This window comes from Microtus oregoni, unplaced genomic scaffold, assembly GCF_018167655.1.
Source record: "Microtus oregoni isolate MIOR12 unplaced genomic scaffold, Mior012 000002F_ref0000024, whole genome shotgun sequence".
NCBI lineage: Eukaryota > Metazoa > Chordata > Mammalia > Rodentia > Cricetidae > Microtus > Microtus oregoni.
Window position 1 is genome coordinate 24,322,522 of NW_024543061.1, and position 18,334 is coordinate 24,340,855.

The window sequence follows — 18,334 nt, forward strand, 5'->3', positions numbered from 1 at the left end:
GGTACTTAAATAAAATATAATTGTGTCTGCTTATCTTACGCCATGTTTTAATAACTCAAGGACATCAACAGGCATGTACCATACCTGACTTACAAAAATATCCCCTGCAAGGGAGCTGGAGAGATGGTGCAGTGGTTAAAGACACTTGTGGCTTTTGCAGAGGACCTGGGTTTACATCCCAGGGTGGCTCACAACTATCTGAACTCCAGTTCTAGATCTAAGGCCCTCTTCTGGCCTCCACAAGTACTACATGCACATGGCACAGATACACACACCCACCCACACACACACACATATACATTAAAACAAACAAACACACAAGTGTAAGCCATAAACCATAAAGTCACTGGCAGAAGAACAAGGGAAAAATAGGTCAACACTGCATGGGCTGCCTAGAGCAGGACTGAGTCTTTCAGCTTAAATCCAAACACCCATGAGAACACACAGGGATGGAAGTTCAGCTTGCACCTTCCAGTTTGTCAAACAACTGCACAGCAGGGATAAATGTATCTATTGCACACATGATACACATGTGTTGAGAATTTTGCATGCAAACAAGTCCTTTGTAGTGAGTGGTATATGAATGGAGGGAATGGTTTAGAAGATACCCAGAATCACTTACATGTATCTTAAAGGGATACATAAGGGTTAGGTTGGTTTCCTCACAACTCCTTATAGACTGGGTATAATCTAGGCACAGCCAACCCAAACACTGGGTAGGAAATACTAACAGGTTAGGTCTGACTGAGACAGAAGAAGATAGCATTTCAGAAACTCATTCCACACCAGACAGATGTGTTTTATTTAAAAACAAGACAAAAGAACCCAACAACAGCAACAGAACCCTTTAATAAGAAAATCTGATCAAATCTTATATTAACTCAAGCTCCTTGGTACCTTCAGGAAAGCTACGTGAAAGACACAGGCAGCTGCCGTCATTTCTTTGGTGGCAAGTAGTAGGTTTTACACAACCTGCCCTCATGATTATCATGCCCAAATTTTGTTTTTCAAAAAACTGGCCTCAAAGCTTAGGCCAAAAAAAATAGACACCTACTCTCCAACAGTCTGAAATTTAAAGTTTAAATGTGCCGCAGAAGCCGAACATGACAATCACACACGTCATTTATGAAATGATCTTTCTCAATTCTAGAAAACTGAAATAGGGCAAGCTCACAGGAGGGTAACAGCAAGTGGGGGAAATCCTAAACCTTCCCCGGTGACTCAGCCACACAGGACAGCTAGCAATGCTGGACTTTCCTCTACCAGCCCAGGCAACTGAGCCCTCTTCAGAGAAACCTGGTCACAGTCTGGCATGCACAGAAAGCAAGGGGCCATCCTCCACTTGGTGTCGGTGCTGCTGTTTCTTCTTTCCCCCTGATTCGCTCTAGTACGTTTTCCTTTGGTTTGAAAGTTGAACTCAGAAGGCTTGGAACCTCAGATGAGCCATCAACTTGAATTGGAATAGCACTTGGGAAATGAGAACCTAACAAGGCAGGGTTTGTGATGAAGTTCAGCATTCACTCTCAGTGTGAGGATGTCTCCCCTGCATCACCAGGTCAAAGGCAGGACGCGGATGGGCACCCCAGTGAGGTTCTGCAGAGCCATGTGCACCCACGTCCACCCGTTTAAGCTTTCAATAAATACAAACATCATTTTAAATCACTTCAACAGAATAAATTAAAAATACTGCATTCCTCTTGGCCCACTCTGCCTCTCCGACTGGCATGGAGTCCTGCTAGTTGGTGGCAACTCCACGCTGCTTGGCCTTGAGCAGCTCCAGCTCTTCAGGCCTCAGCACTTTCTTCGCAGCAATAATGGTATTCTTCATTAGCATGGCCACCGTCATGGGACCAACACCTCCAGGGACAGGAGTGATGTAACCGGCTTTCTTCTTGACTCCTGCAGAGAAACAAGACAGGCAGGGAGCTTCAGATAGATGTGCAAAGTTCATAAGCACTTTATCCTGTTATGAAAAAAAGTATTAAAGAAAAAGAAATGTAAGGGCCTTTGTTAGCTTCAAACTGGGTAAGAAAGACAGCATCTATGGGGTTGGAGAGATGGTTCAGACGTTACAAATACCATCTGCTCTTGCGGAGGAAGTGGTTTGCTGGGTTCCCAGCAACATCTTGGTGACTCATAACCCTCCATAACTCCAGTTCTGGGGATCTGGACACCCTCTTCTGATCTCTGAGGGCACCAGGCACACACATGGAGCACATACATACACATGCAGGCAAAACACTCAGGCATACAAAATAAACCCTTAATTTTAAGAAAAATAGTATCTGCAAGGTAGGGTAACAGTTCAGTTGTAAAACATTGGCTGTAAAAATGAGGACCTGAGTTCAAGCCTCAGAAACCCACGAGAAAAAGCCAGATGGGGTGGCATGTGACTGTAACCCCAGTGCTGGGAGGCAGCTGGTCAGCCAGACTGCACACACTAGCAAGTTCCAGGGGAACACTCCAAGTTATGAACAACTGAAGACACCCAAGGTCACAAATACCATGACACACAAACATACACAGACCACATACACACACATATAAAACAGACATACAACATAGACACATACACCACATACACACACACACATAAAACAGACATACAACACAGACACACGCACCACATATACATGCACATAAAACAGACATATAACATACATATAACACAAACACACACCACACACACATAAAACAGACATATAACACACATACAACACAGACAAACACACACCACATACACACATAACACATACACACCAGACATACCCATAGAACACACATATACACAATATACATGCACATCATTTTTTAAAAAATTATGTGTATAGCCAGGTATGGTGGTGCCTCTTGGAAGAAGGTGGACAGCGACCTTGGAAGACTTCCAGGACCAACCTCAGGCTTCCACAGACATGCACCCACACATGTGCAAACATGAACACAAACACACACACACACCATACTGGGTTTTTTTTTTTTTTGGTGTTTTCGAGACAGGGTTTCTCTGTGGTTTTGGAGCCTGTCCTGGAACTAGCTCTTGTAGACCAGGCTGGTCTCGAACTCACAGAGATCCGTCTGCCTCTGCCTCCCGAGTGCTGGGATTAAAGCACGTGCCACCACTGCCCGGCTCACCATACTGTTTTTTAAAAAGCATTTTAAATATTAACCAAAATAACACAAGCTTAAAAGTTATAAGAAAAAGCCAGAGGTGGCAGCACACACCTTTAACCTCAGCACTTGGGAGGCAGAGGCAGGCAGATCTCTGTGAGTTCGAGGCCAGCCTGTTCTATAGAGCTAGTTCTAGGACAGCTAGGGCTACACAGAGAGATCTGTCTCAAAAACAAACAACAACAACAACAAAAACTATGTAAAAAGAAAATGATCTGCCCTAAATATCCATGAAAGGTAATATTTATAGATTTATGTTTTCAAAACAATTACACTAAGTACCTTCAAAATCTACATCTCCAACCAACTTGGGCTTTGCAGTGACAGGATCTTGAACTCTGTTTATGCCCACGTCGATGACAGTTGCCCCTTCCTTGATCATGTCGGCTGTGATGAGATTTGGAATGCCTGGTGACAGAGTGACAATCAGTCAGGTGACAGACTTCAGCTAAAAATTTTCATTTATTTTATATTTACAGATTTTATGTATATAAATGTTTTTCCTGAGGCCAGGTGGTGGTTGCACATGCCTTTAATTCCAGCACTTGGAAGGCAGAGGCAGGCAGAGCTCTGTGAGTTGAAGGCCAGCCTGATCTACAAGAACTAGTTCCAGGACAGCTAGGGCTGTTACACAGAGAAACCCTGCCTTGAAGAAAAAAAAATTTTTTGCCTGAATGTGTGTATATATACCATGTGCCTGCAGTGCCTGCCCATGGAGGCCAGAGGAGGACATTATAGTCAGAGGGCATTATAGGCAGGAAGAACTTACTAACACGTGTTGTTAATACCATTAACTAAGGACCACTTAAACTTCATGTGAAAGTACTGGGGGCGGGGTACCCTTCTGCAGTCTGCAACAGAGTGGCAGGTACAAGTATTCCAACTGCAACTCCAGCCCCCTCTTTGGAGGCCGCTCAAAGAATCATGGCTGAGGAGAGCTGGGCAGGACAGCAGGCGGCAGGCGAATGTCCACACAAGTCAGCCCGTGTATACACTTCTTCAGAGCTCTCACCGGCAGCAGAGATCACAATGTCCGCAAGGATCGTGTGCTTCTTCAGTTGCTCTTTGGGAGTGTATCGGTGAGATATTGTAACTGTGGCATCACCTGAGAAGCAAAAACAGAAGGCCTGAGTTCCAAATCCAGGTTGGGGGGGTGGGGGTTCAGCTCTTCACAGCACTGCAGAAGCTCAACACCTCCGGAAAATCATGGACTTGGCACGATTTCTAGATGGCTAATTGTCATTTATCTTTTAAAGCCGATACTTTGGCCAGAGAGAAGGGTCAGTGAGTAAACATAGTTGCCAAGCATTCCTTGACAGGCTGAGTCCAACCCCCAGAACTCAAGCACACACACACACACACATACACACATGAAATAAAAATTTAAATAAAACTAAGACTTGGTTTAGCACTGGCACTGCCTTAGCTCTAACCTTTGGAAACATTGCTCTCAGCTCTAACCTTTGGAAACATAGATAACCATTTATTTCATTTCCCATTTTGTAGACTTTAAAGAGTTTTCTGTTTTCTAAGCAAAACATCACCAGAATTACTCAAAGTATGTCTGCTCTTTAACAATGACAAAAGGGGGCGGGCATGGCGGCACACACCTTTATTCCCAGCACTTGGAAGGCAGAGGCAGGTAGATCTCAATGAGTTTGAGGCCAGCCTGGTCTACAATGCAAGTTCCAGGACAGACAAAGCAGCTACACAGAGAAAATCTGTCTTGAAAAACCAAAAACCAAAAGAAAAAAAGCTCTCAAAACCTGGGAATACAGGTTTGGCTTTGATCACAAAGTTCATTGTTACAGTAATTCTCCACTTAGCTTCTTCTTAGATGAACCAACGGACCGTGACGTGACACACTGCGGTCTGTGATTTGCTCTTCTGCAGGGGCTGACAGTTTTTTCCTCCCAGAGGACACAGAGCATGGCATTAGTTCTGAGTAAGGAAGCTTCTAGTGCTGTCTACACCAGAGCTGACAACTCCTAACTACCTGAGTAAGGAAGCTTCTAGTGCGTCTACGCCAGAGCTGACAACTCCTAACTGCCTGAGTAAGGAAGCTTCTAGTGCTGTCTACATCAGAGCTGACAACTCCTAACTGCCTGAGTAAGGAAGCTTCTAGTGCTGTCTATGCCAGAGCTGACAACTCCTAACTGCCTATAACCATGCTTCATCCAGAACTCGAATCAGTCTGAGGCTACTTCCAGAACCCCTGGTGGCACTGACTGCAGCCTTCCACACCACGGTTATTTTCTGAGTGTTGACAGTGGTCACAGGCTAGGTTTGAAGGGTTCTCACACAGCAGGAAAGGTAACCTCCTTACCTCCAGGCCGTTCATGGGCTCCATCAGTGTGCAGCAACATTGCAATCGGCATTCCAACGTTTTTTGACCTGCCAGCTACAACCACGTTCTTCCCTAAGGTTGGAATGCCTGCAAAAATAAATATATAAACACACATGCAACATATGCATGCATGTGTGTGTGTGTGTGTGTGTGTATGGGCGTATATATACATTAAATGACACAGCACAGATATCAACTTTGAATAAATACAACCAAAGCCACACATGAAAATGTCTCATTGCCTACATCTAAGCTTTACCCAGAACTTGAATGTCTTTGGAGCCAGTCCCATAACAAGTGCCTCATGCACACATACAGATCTGTCTGTAAGCCAGGTTGGGCTGCGGCTGCCTCGTAGAGAAGGTACAGAGAAACCCCCGCGAAGGCACACTGTAAACCGCAAGATGTCTTGGGATTCTTGCTGTAACCACTGCTAAACCTTACATTTCCTCCCACAAGGCTGTAGAACGGAGAGAGCCATCATAGGCAACAGCTAGGAGGCGAACCCTGCAGATGGGAACCTGGGCTGGGGGTTGGGGTCCCACTCTGTGTTGCTGAGGCTTTCTGCCAGCTCTACCTGAAGTATGTGGGGCTGGGAGTGTTTCAATGTTGGAGTTATGCAGATGTGAGAATATCTGCATAGCTCGTACTCGAGTAACAATCTGAAACGAACAGTGCCATTTCCCTAATATTGAAGCAGAAATGCAATTTAAACACACACCTACCAGTTCGCTTAATTATCTCCCACACGCCCCACGGGGTCGCTGGTAGCATGGAATACTGGTCCAGACACATTCGCCCCACGTTAATGACATGAAAGCCATCAACATCCTTGTCAGGAGAGACGGCGTTGCAGATCTTTCTCTCATCAATATGCTCTGAAAAAGAAATCAGGGCTGTAGCTTCAAGTCCCTGGTGTGGGGTAAGTCAGGGCTGTAGCCTCAAGTCCCTGGTATGGGGTAAGTCAGGGCTGTAGCCTCAAGTCCCTGGTGTGGGGTAAGTCAGGGCTGTAGCCTCAAGTCCCTGGTGTGGGGTAAGTCAGGGCTGTAGCCTCAAGTCCCTGGTGTGGGGTGAAGGCTGATCTGCTCCAGTGTACCAGGCTCCTTATGTGAACCCACTCCCTTCTGATCTGACATCATGACACACAGAACAAGTGTACAATAAGCTAAGCCATGAGTCAAATACCACAGCCAATAGACTTTTCCCCACTGCTTCCTTCCACCGTCCTCTATATCAAGATCCCTATCAGGCGGGGAATGACTCACACTAGATACCCAGCACTTGGAGAGCTGAGGCAGGACTGTTGCAAGGCTGAGGCTAGCCTGGGCTACACAGTGCAATGATGAACATTTTCTTAACACTTCAAACAGCAGCAGAGGCCCTCTACTGCCCAGAATTCACTAACCCTTTTTTTAAATATTTTATTTCTTATGTATGTGGGTGTTTTGCCTGCTCATGTGTATATACACCAGTTCTGTGCCTGGTGCCCATGGAGGCCAGAAGACAGCATCAGATCCCCTGTAACTGGAGCTATAGGCAGTTGTGAGCCACCAAGTGAGTGCTGGGAATTGAAGCTAGGTTCTCTAGAAGAACAGCCAGCGCTCTTAACCACTAAGCTGTCTCTCAAGCCCAGACTCTTCTTCTCTTTCGAAGACCAGAACTCACCTGGGAGTGGCAGCTGGACAAGAAGGCCGTCTACGTTTTCGTCATTGTTCAATTTCCTGATTGAATTCAACAGCTCTTCCTCTGAAATGGAGGCTGGCTTCACAATTGTCTCACTGTTGATTCCTATTGTAAGAAAGGTCAAGGCTTAAAAGAACATCAAAGTACACAGCTCCAAACCCTAGGGGATGGATAAAGACTAAGTTCTTCTCTGGGGGAGAAAAAAAGAACACCAGAGTACTTAGCACGCATGTGTGCCCACCATGGGAGCTAGAGTGGGAAGTGCCCACCAGGACTCGCCCAGCTTCCAATCACACACTCCTGAACACCAGCTCAGGGCTCACTGCCCCATTGTTCTGTGTTTATTCCAGAACCTCATTCTGAGACAAGGAAGGAGCCCGAGGCACAGATAAAATGCCAGCCTAGAGAGCGGGAGAAATGGCTTAGCACGCTTGCTGAGGACCCGAGTTTGAGCCCATGTACCCATGGAAAAGACGGGTACGCCTGCACACATCTCTAAACCCGGTGCTTAGACAATGAGACCAGAGGATGCTCTGAGCCTGTTGGCCAGAGGACAGTCTCTGGGTTCAGTGAGTCTTCTGATTCAAAATGTAAGGGGAAGAGTAAAAATGCAGGCACTAGGTAAACAAGTGTAACAAATGTTACCAATTTTTATTTTCATTTATTTTTTTTTATTTTTTTAAAATATTTATTTATTTATTTACTTATTTATTTATTATGTATACAATATTCTTTCTGCGTGTATGCCTGCAGGCCAGAAGAGGGCACCAGACCTCATTACAGATGGTTGTGAGCCACCATGTGGTTACTGGGAATTGAACTCAGGACCTTTGGAAGAGCAGGCAGTGCTCTTAACCTCTGAGCCATCTCTCCAGCCCATGTTACCAATTTTTAGGAGTATCTCTGTCTTGGGTGTTTAGGATTACCAGAGAGATTGAGCAGTAAGATGAAGAGGCCTCTGAGGTATAAACAGTTAGAGGTCTGAAGGAAATGGCTGACGTCTAAGGAAGTGGTTTTTGAGTTCTTCACTGATTTTCTTCATAAGCATGGGGTTAAAGCGGCTCAGGCCTTGGGGGATGGGAGATTTGCGGCTCTGTCCTTCAGGCACTGCAGATCACCAGATGACAGCAGGCTAGAGGCAGCCGGCTCAGATGTTCCTGTCTGCTCATGTTACAATCGGTGGTCTGAGCTCCTGGAGCCTTCCCTTCTGATGTGGCGGGGCTGAAGGACCAACCCGTGAGACACCTCACTGACCCAAGAGAGACTGTTACTGCTCAGGGGAAGAAAATGTAAAAAGTGCTCAAGGCCACCAGCAAACCGTTAAGGCTAAGGTCAGAGTGGAGATTACAGCCCAGAAGCCACAGCAGGGCAACCCATCCTTCACTGAAAGCCAGCAAGTACCGAGTCTTTCCATAGTGAAGTTTTTGATTCAGCTTTATCACCCTGGTCTCATGTGTTTGAGTTTTTAAATTGTTGTTGTCTGAGTTTTTTGTCTTGTCTTTTAGACAAGGTCTCATGTAGTCCAGGATGACCTCAGACTTGCTACGTGGCCAAGGGCTGGCCTTGAATTCCTGGTCCTCCGGACTCATACTTCCAAAGTGCTGGGATTATGGAGTGGGCCGTCATCACTGAGGGCTCTGCTCGGAAAGAGGAAGTATGTACGAAAGTGGGCTAACCTCAGACAGACTCCAAGGCAGCAGCACTAGGCCTCTGACACGACACTTACCCACTTCAGCTGCCGCCCTGGTCTTGTTGAGGACATAGGAGTGACTGGCGGGATTGTCACCAACCAGAATGACACTGAGGTGTGGCCGCTTGTTGCCCGAGGCCACCCACTCTTCCACCTCCTGCCTCACTTCTTGCTTGATCTGCTGAGCCAGTTTCCTTCCAGAAATGACGACCGCTTCATTTCTGCAGAAGGTGACAAAGTTAACAAAATTGTAGCTTGGGTCTTTGCAAAAACAAAAAGCAAAACAAAAAAAAAAAAAGTGGAAGAATGCTCTAAGTGGAAAAAGTTGTCGTTCCAAACCGAAAGGCTTAGGTTTAAGTGGGAGCAGAAGGATGGATTTACGGGTGGCCACCTGAGGCCAGTTTAGGATGGTCAGCAACTGAAACAATTCTTGGAAGCTTAAAAGTCTAAATTGCTGACAAGTGGCCCTGGCCCGGGCAAGCTTCCAGACCAGGGTCTCTCAGCCACCTCTTCATCACTACCCAAAGTTTTATCACTTCAGTGGGATTTCCTTGCCCCACCCTCTACTGCTCTGAGGCAAGCCAGTTTTCTTAAATATCAATATTCTATTTGAAATTTGCATGATGCCGGTGGGTGGTATTACTATCTGCTCATGTTTCCCAGGTAGTGGACTGATTTTCTTTTTCAAAAACATTTGTTTTTATCTTATATGTATTGGTATTTGCCTGCATGTATGCATATGTACCACGTGTGTGCGGTGCCTGAGGAGGTCAGATGAGGGGTCCGATCCTCGGGAACTGGAGGACAACAGACAGTTGTGAGCTGCCATGTGGGCCTTGGGAATAGAACCTGGGTCCTCTGCAAGAACAAGAACAAGCGCTCTTAACCCCTGAGCAACTCTCCAGCTCCACTCAACTGGGTTTTAGTTTTGACAGCACACTGTCCCTCTTCAAGCACTGGTCCCAAGATGCCTTCTCCGCCTACAGATGGCCAAGTCCCTTATATAAAATAGTGGGCTATTTGCATAATCTCTGTACACACACCCCACCCCTTAAATTACCTATTGATTGTTTATAAACCTAACACAATGCAATGAACAGTTGTTATATATTGCTGATGAAATAACAGGAAATAAAGGTCCATGTATGTTTAGCATGATTCAGAGGCCCTGGTTGTATACAAGCTATATCATCTGGTTAGTAGATCAATAAACACAACTCTGGGCAGGTCAAACCTCAGAATACCTGCCACTGCTCAGTCCCTTTTGGGGACTGTTCTGCTAAGATGGCATGATGGCTAGTGTTGTCAACCTGGAAGAATCTAGAATTTCCTGGCAGACAGGCCTTTGGATACGACAGTAAGGCACCGTCATCTTGACTGCTTTACTTGAGATGGAAAAACCCATCCACTTTGGGTGGCACTATTCCCTGACTAGGATAGAAAAAAAGAGAAGCCAGGCAGTGATGGCACACGCCTTTAATCCCAGCCCTTGGGAGGCAGAGGCAGGTGGATCTGAGTTGGAGGCCACCCTGATCTACAAAGGACAGCCAGAGCTACCCAGAGAAACTGTATCTCCAAATAAATAAATAAATAAACAACAACAACAAAACAAAAGCAAAGAAAAAAAAAAAGAAAAAGTCGAAAAGGAGCTGAGTAGCAAGTATCATCCCTCTGTTTCCTAACTGTGGGTGTGATGTCATCCTTGCCTAAAGCTCCTGCTGCCTGGACCTCCCACCACGTTGGACCATAACCTTGAACTGTTGCTTTTGTCAGGTAATATCACAGCAACAGGATGTAACAAGACTGGGGTAGAGTCCTCCCAGCTGGCGCTCTACTCCACCCCATTGTCCATTCACAGCTGACTTAGCTAGTCCAAGGCCAGCTGAGTACGTGAGACCCTGCAAGGGGTAGGAGAAGGAGGATGCATACACGCTAAAAAGGAATTACACACACACACACACGTACACTGTGAGAAGGATTTAGCTTGAACTTCATAAGAAGTTTCTTTGGAAAGCAGTAAACAGAGAGGAAACAGTAGAGGCTCACTTGAACGAACCAAAAATGACCGGCTGACGCAGAGGCTGGTGTTTCAGGTCCTCATCTCTGCTGCAGAGAGAGGCTCTGGATGTTATGCCAATTAATTAAAAAAAAAAAAAGACAAAGCAACACAAAAAACACAAAGCCAGGTCACAATGTAGCGAAGTTTTATAATCTAACTGCATTCTAAGCCAGGCCACAATGTAACAACGTTTTATAATCCAACTGCATTCATTCTAAGCCTCCACTACTTCCTGCAGCCCTGTAAAACATGAGCCATTTGACAAGGCCCTCCATCTCTGCCATGGGCCAAATCAAGTCACTGTTGAAAGGGAGTTGACACTGAGCTTGGACCCAAGATAAAAAAAAAAAAAAAAAAAGATTAAATTCTAAATCTGTACACTTAATTTAGATATTAAATGCTTCCACAGATATGTTTAGAAATTTTCCTATTAAAATGACAAAACAGACCAGAAAGAGGAGGTCTAATAAAGGTCAAAACAAATACCCCAGTCAGTAATGCTTACTTTCCTCTTAAGCCAAGAGTTAGTAATTTTCCAGTCAATTAGTATTAGGGAAGCTTATAACTCCCAATCAACTTATTTTGGAAAAAGTTCTGCTACTTAACTAGTTGGGCTGGTAATGAGAATGGGGGGGGGGGGTTAATACTGATTGAACGCTAGGTATTTTGTCAACACCTTTACGTAAGTTAGTTCGTTACCGTGGCTGTTACGAAAAGCCTGTTTTATACAGAAGAGAAAATGGATGATAGAGAGAAACGAGATTCAAGTGTAAACATTCATTTACTCCTCCGCCCACTGTCTCCTAGGCTACAGTACTCTCCCTTCAACCATGGAGTTTATGTTCCTGAAACCCTGGGACAGCAAGGATGGCAATTATCTAATGTGCAGGGCAGTTAGCAGATTGCCTTCAGAGATAAGGAGCCCACACTTCTCAGAAGAGCAGGCAAGAGTAAGCCTGGAGCGGGAGCAAACTGGTCTAGTTATGAATTATAGAATCTTTTCCGTTAGCCAGCTCTCTAAATATGTGGCCCACAGCCACTCGCGACCTGAACTCTGGAAGAGGAAAGAAAGAACAGAGAAATGAAAGATGGAGTTCAAAGAGGCAGGTCAGGATCAGATCTTGGAAAACCCTTCCAAGGTCTCCGAAAACCCAGCATGGCATGCTCCAATATGCAGGGCCCCGGAAATATCTACCCCGGGGTGGAAATCTCACCTGTTTTCCCTTCAACAGAAACAAAAGTCTCATTGTGGAAGGCGAAGTTTTTATTGACTCTAAATTTCTAGTATCAAACTCTATGATATGTTGGGGAAAAAACAACCAGCTGTTACAAGACACGGGATTCAGGCAGTATAAATGCTCCCAAGAAGCACTGCAAAGCACAGATGGGAAAGAATTCGCAATCCCCATGGACTCTCCTACCTAGACTCAGAAATGGGAGTTTGAGGTCCAGAATGATCGACAAGTCAATTATCCCCTGAAGGAATACCCATCAGATTTTTTTTTCTTCAATCGACTACTTACTTTTCCGGGGATGGGGGGGGGGTTCATTTTTTTTTCCAATTTTTAAAAATTACGATAAAATACACATACGAAATTTACCACTGCGACTTTTTTTTAATTGTTATTTTGAGATTGGGGAGGGAGGTGTCTCACGACGCAGCCCAGGCTGGTCTCCAACTCACTACCTTGTCCAAGCTGGCTTTGAACTCGCAGTAATTCTCCTACCTCAGAAGCAATCTCAACACGCCCGTCTCTGGCAATTTCCAAGCACACGGTTTACGTGGTAATAAACACTCTCAGAATGGTGTGACCACTACGGCGGTCCACGTGCTGAACGGAAGCTCTAACACCGTAGCTTCCCCTAAAACAATACACCTCCACTTCCAGCAGCCCCAGCAACTTCTGGGGCGTGTATCACCTCAGGTCGCCTAGGCTAGACCTGGCAGGCTACAAAGTGGACTGCGGGGACCACCGCGGGGTTCGGACATCTTGCGAACCACACCCACTCGGGAGGAGGGAAGTCGGTACCCCTGCAGCAAGCCGGCTGGCGGATTTCATCAGACTGCAGCAACCTCGGCTGCCGCTAGGGTCCGGGAAAGGCGGACCTCTTCGCATCCTTCCCTGAGGGGGCAGATCGGTGTCCCCTGGGCAGCGTCCGCATCTCCACGTGTGCCCGGGTGCCACGTCGCCCCACCACACCCCTCCCGTCGGAGGCCGGTTGCGCGCCGGAAAGATGCTCCGGTAGGGAGGACATCTGTCCACACCGCACTCCCGTGGACCCGCTCCCTGACACACTCACCGCACTGCCGCCAGGTGGAAGGGTTGCAGGCGGAGGTGGCAGCCGTGCGCAAGGCGCAGCAACCGCACAGCCCACGAGGATAACAGAGAGGATGAAGCCATGACCCACGCCGGTGTCCGCGCCGGAGAGAAGCGCGCGCGCGGGCCACGAAGCTATACCTCCGGCCCGCGGAAGCCCCACCTACCAGCGCGTCCATTGGTGCCTGAGCCGGAGGCGGAGCCAATAGAAGGTCTCCATTCTACGTAAGCCGGCCCGGTAGCACATTCTGATTGGCTGAAGGAGTCAAGCCCCTAACAGAGGCGGCAGTGGTCCTCTCCCCCGCCCCCCAGTCAGGCCAATGGAATCTGGGGTTCATTCATTCATTCATCCACTCTCGAACAGAAGTGTGAACCACCTACTGTGTGCTGAGGATCTGAAAGGCACTAAAGTAATATTTTTTTTTTTTTTTGGTTTTTCGAAACAGGGTTTCTCTGTGGTTTTGGAGCCTGTCCTGGAACTAGCTCATGTAGACCAGGCTGGTCTCGAACTCACAGAGATCCGCCTGCCTCTGCCTCCCGAGTGCTGGGATTAAAGGCGTGCGCCACCACCGCCCGGCTAAAGTAATATTTTTTTTAAAAAAATAAAAAAAAAATCACCATTTGGCAAAATCATACTGAAAATTGATCCGGAATGTCAAAACAACTGGGTGAATACCGAATAAAGAGCAAGATACTAACATGTACCCTGTCACATAGGGGCTGGAGAGATGGCTCAGAAGTTAAGAGTGCTTGTAGCCCTTGCAAAGGATCCAAGTTCGATTCTAAGTCTCCTAGTGGCTTAAAACCTCTTGTAACTCCAGTTCAAAACCTTCTCCAGCTCCAGAGGATCAGACATTTCTGGCCTCCAAGGGCACCCTCACACATACACATATCACACACACACACACACACACACAGAGGATCAGACACTTTCTGACCTCCGAGGGCTTCCCATGCACACAAGTAACAGACATAAAAGTAATTTTTTAAGAAGTTTGCCAGGAAATTTGAAGAGACGGCTCAGCGGTTAAGAGCACTTGACTGCTCTGGTACTGAGTTCAATTCCCAACAACCTTATGATGGCTCACAACCATCTATAGTGGGATCAAATTCCTTCTTCTGGTGTGCATGAAGAAAGAGTTCTCATATACATAAATATATGGATAAGTAAATCTTTTTTTTTTTTTTTTGGTTTTTCGAGACAGGGTTTCGCTGTGGCTTTGGAGCCTGTCCTGGAACTAGCTCTGTAGACCAGGCTGGTCTCGAACTCACAGAGATCCGCCTGCCTCTGCCTCCCGAGTGCTGGGATTAAAGGCGTGCGCCACCACCGCCCGGCTGGATAAGTAAATCTTAAAAAAAAAAAAAAGATTGCCAGGGGCTGAAAAGATGGCTCAGAGACTGAAAGTACTGACTGTTCCAGAGTTCCATCCCCTGCACCTCAATGGCTACTTACACATCCATGTAGACAAAACACAGAAAGTGTAAAAATGGGGGAGAAAAGGTTTTGGGTAGTAAAGAATACAAAGGAATCTTTTTTAAAAAATTATCCTAGTGTTTTATATGTGTGCCTGTGTTTACCTGCATGGGTGTCTGTGCTAGAAGAATGCCTGGGGCGATGGAGGCCGGAAGGGGGCGTTGGATCCCCTGGAACCAACGTGCCGGACTTTTGTAAGTCCTGGTGCAGATGCTGGAAATGGGACTCTGGTTCTCTGAGGAGCAGCAGGTGCTCTTCATTGCTGAACGATCTCTCCAGCCCCATACTCTTTTTTTTTTTTTTAAAAATGAACAAAATTAGCATTGCCATTCATGAGACAAACAAACATTTTATGACCCTTATATGAGTCGTCGACAAAAACACATCACTTAAACAAATCTGAAAATTTAATTTAGAGATGGTCCCAAACCAGTAAGTCTCCACGGATGGTTAATCGTCCATGAATTTAGAGTGACCCAGGAGACACACGTCTGGGTGTGTCTGTGAAAGGTTTAACTGAGGAGGAAAGGTCCACCCATCCCATGGACTGGGGAGTGGAGAGCAATAAAATGGGGAAAGGAGAAAGCCTGCCTATGTTCCCCAGCTGTTTCCCAGCCTCAGGCTCCCACCACCACAGCTGGGAGCTGCTCTGCCTTCCCCACAAGAAGGGGCTGTTTATCCCCAAAGCCCATGCTACTGTGAATGTTTCTTCCCTAAGATTCCTTCTTATCAGGTAGTGGGTCGCAGTAAAGAGAAAATAAACCAATAAACCACCTAAGAACTGCTAGATATTTCTCATTTCTATGTAGAGAAGAAAGATTATGAGCTTGGAAGTAAACACTGTCCAGCAAAATTTAAAAAAAAAAACATGTTCCTGAACCTTTGGAATAAAATAGATGATCTTAATCTATTTACAAGGAAATATCAGACAGGTCCCTGTATGAGGTATGCCAACTATAGTCTTCAAAAGTGCCAAGATCATGATAGAATGAGATGTTCCAGATTAAAGGTCATGATCACAAAATACAACCTGTGACTCTGAAATGAATCCTGGACACAAACACACAGACACACACAGAGACACACAGACACACACACACGTGTGTGCACACATAATTTTAAAACTATTATAAATTTGCATTTTTTTTCAAGACAGAGTTTCACTGTGTAGCCCTGGCTGTCCTGAAACTCACTCTGTAGACCAGGCTTGCCTTGAATTCACAGAGATCTGTCTGCCTCTGACTCCCAAGTGTTGGGATTAAAGACATTCTCCGTCGCTGCCTGATAACAATTATAATTTTTAAAAACACAAAGAAAGAAAGAAAGAAAGCCTATATTAGCGTTTCACACCTATAACCCAACACTGAGGAGACTAAAGCAAGAGGATTGCCACGAGTTCGAGGCCAGTGTGGGCTATGTTGTCAGTTTCACACCAACCTGATTTACAGAGTGAAATTGTATCTTATAACAAACAACAACAAAAATAAAAATAAACAAGCAACACACTGAATTGAAAGGGGACACCCCTTTACGACACTGTGCATTCGTGAGGAAACAATTAAGTAAAACAGACAGCAAGTATGAGGTAGCAGCACTTGGAAATCTACAAGCATTCTTTGCACTTCGCCTGTCACCTTTCTGTATGTCTGAAATTATCTTAAAAATTCAAAGAAAACAGCAATATTTTGTGCTCTCAAGGCTTGGGGAGAGGCACATATACTATGAGAAAGATAAAATCCTAAAGAAAAGGGTTTGGCGGTGAGAACCCGCAAGGCAATGGAGATGAAAAGTTGTCTGGGCCCAAGTGTGACAGGTCACATGACTTCACGCTGTGACTCTCAGAGCCCCTCTCCAGCTAGCCTCCAGCAGGTGGCAGTGAAAGGGAATGAACACAGGCGTGCCTTGCGCCAGAGAAACTGAGCCAGGGTCACGTCGAGTGGGACACAGATGGCTCAGTGTTTGAGACCACATCTCTGGGCGCGTGGGCAGCACGGATTGGATCCAGGGAGCTATTAAGAGGGAGAAGACATGAAGCTGGGCAGGAGATGTGTTGGGGATGTGGTGGGCAAGTTGGAGGGAGGGAGTCAGGGTGGGTATGATGAAGATACATGGTATACAGCTAAGAAGGTTTGATTGCCAGCACCCACATAATGGCTCACAGTCCTAGGGGAGCTGGTACCCTCTTCTGAATTCATAGGCACCAGTCACATATATACATGCAGACAAAACACTCATACACACAAAATAAATGCATCTAAAAATATTTAAGAAAAAGAGCTGGGTGGTGGTCACACATACCTTTAATCCCAGCACTCAGGAGACAGAGGCAGGCAAATCTCTGAGTTTGAGGCCAGCCTGATCTATAGAGTGAGTTCCAGGACAGCCAGAACTACACAGAAAAATTCTGCCTCGAAAAACCAAACAAAACCAAAACAAACAAAAATATTTAAGAAGAAGAAATTTTTTAAAAACTTTAGAGACTAATCATTTCACCTTCTTGCAAAATTTTGAAAATTCTCATTTCCCAAAATATGAATTCTTTAAAGTATACCTGGATGTTTTATATATATTATATATATACTTTTTAATTTACTTTTGTGCACAAGTATGTGTATATATTCACGTGTATATGTATGCACACATGTGTGTGGAGGCTAGAGGCCAACATGGGGTGTCTTCCTCACTTTATTTTTTTGTGTGTACGCATGTGTATGAGTGTGGTGTGTATTTTTGGGTGTGCACACCCATGGGAGCACATGGGGGCCAGAATAGCCCATCAGGTATCCTATGATATCACACTCTGCCTTACCCTCTTGAGACAGGACACCTCACTGAATCTGAAGCTAGGCTGATCAAGCTCTCTTTATCCTCCTTCTGTCTCTGCACGCAACAGCTTCATGGTGTTGGGGATTTGAGCTCAAATTTTTTATTTTTCTGAGACCAGGTTTCTCTGTAGCTTTGGAGCCTGTCTTGGAACTAGCTCTTGTAGACCAGGCTGGACCTGAATTCACAGAGATCCACCTGCCTCGGCCTTCTGAGTGCTGGGAGCTCAGATTCTTATGCTCATATGGCTGGTACTTCATTATTGACTGAGCCATCTCTCCAGTCCCAAATCTGTTAGTCCGTCCTTTCTTCCTTCCCTCCTTCCTTCCTTTCCTCTCTCCCTCCCTCCCTCCTTCCTTCCTTCCTTGCAGTGCTGAGGATGGAACCCAAGGTCCCTCACATGCCATTCCAGACAGTGATCTACTCCATTGAGCTATGCCCATATATATGGAGAGAGAGAGAGTTTTGCTATGTAACCCAGGTGGCTTCAAACTCAAGGTCCTCTTGCCTCAGTCTGGCCTCAGTCTGTTGAGAGTTGGGATTACAGGTACTAGTATGCCCCACCCACCTATTTTACTAGTGTGAATTTTTTAAAGATTTATTTATTTATTATATATACATTGTTCTGCCTGCGTGCATGCCTGCAAGCAGGAGAGGGCACCAGATCTCATTATAGATAGATGACTATGAGTTACCATGTGGTTATTAGGAATTGAACTCAGGACCATTGGAAGAACAGGCAATGCTCTCAACCAGAGCCATCTCTCCAGCC

General features: G+C 45.7%; 1 protein-coding gene across 1 annotated transcript; it reads right to left on the reverse strand.

Moving 5' to 3' along the window:
• Positions 1-785: 785 nt before the first annotated feature.
• Mthfd2 (methylenetetrahydrofolate dehydrogenase (NADP+ dependent) 2, methenyltetrahydrofolate cyclohydrolase) lies at positions 786-13,394 on the reverse strand. Its single transcript, XM_041637354.1, has 8 exons — positions 13,249-13,394; positions 8,925-9,109; positions 7,181-7,303; positions 6,241-6,393; positions 5,495-5,602; positions 4,181-4,273; positions 3,451-3,576; positions 786-1,899 (listed from the first exon to the last, which is right to left on the reverse strand). The coding sequence occupies exons 1-8, from the start codon at positions 13,347-13,349 to the stop codon at positions 1,736-1,738; spliced, it is 1,053 nt and encodes a 350-aa protein (XP_041493288.1). The 5' UTR covers positions 13,350-13,394; the 3' UTR covers positions 786-1,735.
• Positions 13,395-18,334: the final 4,940 nt, after the last annotated feature.

Bases quoted from the DNA above. Each gene is read 5' to 3' on its own strand.
- Mthfd2 (XM_041637354.1), bottom strand. From the start codon at position 13,349: ATGGCTTCATCCTCTCTGTTATCCTCGTGGGCTGTGCGGTTGCTGCGC. The intron at 4,274-5,494 runs GTAAGGAGGTTA...TTTGCTTCTCAG, and splicing joins AGCCCATGAACGGCCTGGAG to GTGATGCCACAGTTACAATA. The intron at 1,900-3,450 runs GTACTTAGTGTA...GTTTCTCTGCAG, and splicing joins TGGAGATGTAGATTTTGAAG to GAGTCAAGAAGAAAGCCGGT.